This window comes from Phoenix dactylifera, unplaced genomic scaffold (genome assembly GCF_009389715.1).
Source record: "Phoenix dactylifera cultivar Barhee BC4 unplaced genomic scaffold, palm_55x_up_171113_PBpolish2nd_filt_p 001476F, whole genome shotgun sequence".
Lineage (NCBI taxonomy): Eukaryota > Viridiplantae > Streptophyta > Magnoliopsida > Arecales > Arecaceae > Phoenix > Phoenix dactylifera.
In genome coordinates, this window is record NW_024068790.1 from 78,073 (window position 1) to 82,139 (window position 4,067).

A 4,067-nucleotide genomic window follows, 5' to 3' on the forward strand; every position below is an offset into this window, starting at 1 on the left:
GTTTCCATTGTTGAAAGCTAGAACAATTTCTCCTAGTATCAAGACTTTTGGAGTGGAACTAGATAAACAATTAAAACGAAATGATGTGTAAAAATTTTATATTACATATAGCATCAACCATTTGTAGCCTATGAGTATCTCATCAATAAAATTGTCAACTACAGCATGAGTAGGTTTTTTTGCGAGGAAAATTTCAAGTAAATTGTGAGTAATTCAGAAATGATTCTTGCTTATCTGTTCGAATAGTTGGCATAGATAAATACATCTTATTTACCCCCAAATAATATTCTACATGTTGAGGAATGGCTTGGAGCTGGCAAGATTTTGATATATAAAATAGGAAGGGAAAGAGATTGAAAAATGATCTGGTTGGCTTAGCCACATGGACAGGGCCTTGATCTAGGCTGTGGGGGGCTGCTGTTCTTTGATGCCCCTGTCAACTTGTATTCCTTCACCTCATTGAGAACTTTGGCAGTCCAATTGGCAAAGTATGCCTCATCATGCCCAAGTTGGGCATCCTTGTAGTGAGAGAGGCAACTGCCCCTATCACTGTGGGTGCACGGCTGGCCCTTCGGATCCCACCATGATCCCTGGTGTCTCATCCTCGCCCACTCGGCGAGCCACCGGAAGACGTACTGCCCTGCACCGGCCAGCTCCCGCCATCCCTTCGGATAGAATTCCATTATGCTGCTATTCTTGTCCATGAAGAACAAGTTCGCCATCTGAGCTCCATGTGCAGAAAGCAATATATCCGTGTCGCTCAGTAGCTTCACCTGCATCAATCATGGGCAAAGACTAAAACTATGAGATATAGTTACATAACTTGATTTTATAGTGACAACCAACAAAAGACTTGAAAGATGATGATTATTTTTATTTTTATTATTTTACGAATCGAGCTGTCTTTATGAAAAGGTTTGGGACGCATACGAATCATATACGAAGCCTACTAGGAAGACTTTGTCGTAGGGCTGAAAATGGACAACCTTTTTTCTTTAACAGTAAATCTTACACTAATTATTCTAATGAAATGATCCACCAAGGTCCAAGAATTATGATGGACTTCATTTTGAGTAATTAAAATACACCATAGCAACTACCACCTAAAATAAAGAAGACAATTAAAGTTTTTACGTCTTGCAAGATGATAAGGCATTAAATAGTTTGTTGCAAAACAAATTCATAAATCCTTTTCCAAGATATAGTTGGAAAAGCAAGGAAAAAACTGCGAAAACTTTGAAAGATGTTAATAAAATGAAGCTACCAACCTGATCACAGAACGTCAAGTTATTGGACCTTGCAACCTTAAATCTACATCCATCCACCTTCCCGCACTCCCTGTCAAAGATCCTAATCACTGCCGGCTCATCCTTGAACGATCGTGATCCATCTCTAAGCAACAGCGTCAATCGAATAGCCTTCGGATCACCAATCTCTCGACTGATGTTACAATAAGATCTCGTCTTGCACCTCATCAAGTCATAAACCTCCTCCTTCCTCTTCTTCCCCATGGCGCCTTGGCTGTGCCTGAACACCACCACCTTTTCGAAGCACGCCGGTCCGCGACCGCCATTTTCGAAGTTTTCGATCGTCACCTTCCCAATCGAGGCTTCCACCAATGTTTGGAGCCATGGGCTCATTCTGGTCCTCAGCTCCCCCCAATGGAACAGCACCCATCTCGCCGGTGCCACACACTCCTTCCTCAGGTGCCATGCAACGAATGGACTTATAGCCGTCAGTCCATGCCAGATGTTATGATAATCGTAGTAGGTGTCGGACATGAATGTGAGCCCCCCAAGGAGAGTAGCATTGTGTGGAAGGGCTTCGGGCCAGGCCAGGGCGTAGGAATTCTTGGCACCATCGCCAGTGTGGTTGCCAAAGAGGCACAGCAGCCTTCCCTTTGATGCACTGGAAGGGAAGTAGAGGTGCTGGGCCTCGCCATCCTCATGGGTGTCATCAATGGAGCTCATGAACCAGGTGTTGCCTGACATAGGCTCCTTCGCGAACCTTAGGTCTTTGAGTGGAAGGAAGGTGACCGAGTCTTGGAGCATGGACCGGGTGCGATGGAGCTCGAGTTTGTTCTGGTGGAAGATAGGCCAGAGGGAGGAGGAGGAAGACAGGGAGAAGGAAAGAGGGAAGTTGATGGCTTGCATTTGGACCAGTAATAGGAGGGCGAAGAAGCTGGTGAGGAAGCAAAGGGAACGCTTGGGAGCGTGGGTGGAGAGTCTAGTACTGGTGATGGTGGTCATGGTGCAAGTAGAGGTATTAGGTTGGAGAGTTTAGCGGCTATTTATTTTAGTGGATTCGGGATCTCGAGAACTTCGGCTCTCGGTTGTTAAAGTTGCATATTGAAGACTTTGTGCTAAGGAATTCAGGAAGGTCTTAATCCACCAAAAGACTCTGTAATAATTTATTACGAGCTCGGAGGTGGCAGGAAAGTTCGGCGTCAAGGAATTCCGGAAGGTCTAAATGCACTGAATCGTAGAAAGAAATTAAAGATGCGTGAATAAATGAGTGGAGTAAAGAATGTGAAGGGTGGAAAGGTCGGAGATGATATTTTATACCAGAATGATTAAAAGGTGAATTCTCATTGCTTCCTTTTGAATCGGTACTTTGAAGTGCGTCGACATTTCATGAAGCAAAGTCTTTGGTGCAACCTACGGCTGAGGGACTTTTTTGATGTTTTCTGAGTTACCATAACACTAATCTACCTTAAGTTTCATTTTTATAACAAGATTAATGATGGATCTTCTTCGACCATTGGACCGCACTGCGCACAGATTTTAAAACACCGGAACTCCTTCATTCATTCATCTATATGGATTTCGAAGCAACCATTGTGTGATTCAACGGTGATCGAATTCGTCCGAAGGAAGAATTTTTTTTTTTTCACAAAAGATACAACCTCATCCCCTCCCAAGCGCGCCACTCAGCTTGTGGAATGTATCCTCGTTGCACCGTTTGAATTGGTGATGCCATTTAATGAAGCAAAGTGGTTGATGGAGGAAATGTGGGCGACCTTTTAAAAGATAAGAAGAAAACAAAAACAATGGTAGGTTTTTTTCTAGTAGAGTGAGCTAAGGTAGGTTTAATTTGATAGCATTAACGTGGCATGATGTCCCATTTGACTCTTTGAGAGATAAAAATTGGTTTGGAACACGTTGATGATATTAATGCCCATTGATTCAGGGTCTCTTATGCATGTGGGCCTTTGGCAAATTAAATGGTGACATTGGTCTACTAACCAAATGTAAATGCCACTAGTGAGGCCTTCTTTAGGGCGTGGGAGGGTCCTTGGCCAATCTCATGCCATTAGTAAGCGAAGGTGTCCACAGATAATGATCTCCACCTTACGTTTCTTTTTTCCAAAAGGCTTTCACTACTTGTCCATTGCTAGTGATTTCCACTTGGCAACTTCATATAATTAAAATGGCAGTTATCATGATAGCCATTATAACAATAATTGATAAAAAAATAATTTACCATAGTGGTATATTATTGGCTGAATCACTATTTATTTAATAAAAAATAACTTTCAAGTCAGAGAAACTTTTTTTAAAAAATATTGATAGAAAACATTAAATTTTAAAATATTATTTTATTTGGCAGTATGGATGCAAAATAATTATGAACCATTATAACAGTTATTGCAGGTTGCCATTTGCCTCATCATCTGCTTTTCTGAATTATATTTAGTATTAAATAATGATTATAATAGTAGCGAATATGATGGTGTTAAATTAAAAGCAATGGGAAAGGAAAAAGGCAATGCTATTGTTTGATCATTATTCATTCAAAAAAAAAAATCATGTGGTACAACTTGTTTGCAAAAATGAAGATTCCAAATTTTTTATATAATTATAGCTATTATTTGGTTCTCATCCAATTATAATGGCCGTTATATAATAGAAAAAACAATTGTTATTTGGAATGAGTCTCGTTTATGAGAAAATACTTACCTGAGCAAATAAGATTTTCTACTATATGTTTCTAAAAAGACAAACCAATACCACTACATTCTGTAATAATAAAAAATAATATTCATTGGATGATTTGGGAAGATAATA

The 4,067-nt window shown here is 40.3% G+C and overlaps 1 protein-coding gene across 1 annotated transcript; it reads right to left on the reverse strand.

The window, feature by feature from the left end:
• Positions 1-191: 191 nt before the first annotated feature.
• LOC120108670 lies at positions 192-2,338 on the reverse strand. The gene is made up of 2 exons (XM_039122351.1): positions 1,269-2,338; positions 192-773 (listed from the first exon to the last, which is right to left on the reverse strand). Exons 1-2 carry the CDS (start codon positions 2,247-2,249, stop codon positions 375-377), a joined length of 1,380 nt encoding a protein of 459 aa, XP_038978279.1. The 5' UTR covers positions 2,250-2,338; the 3' UTR covers positions 192-374.
• Between the last annotated feature and the right edge of the window lie 1,729 nt (positions 2,339-4,067).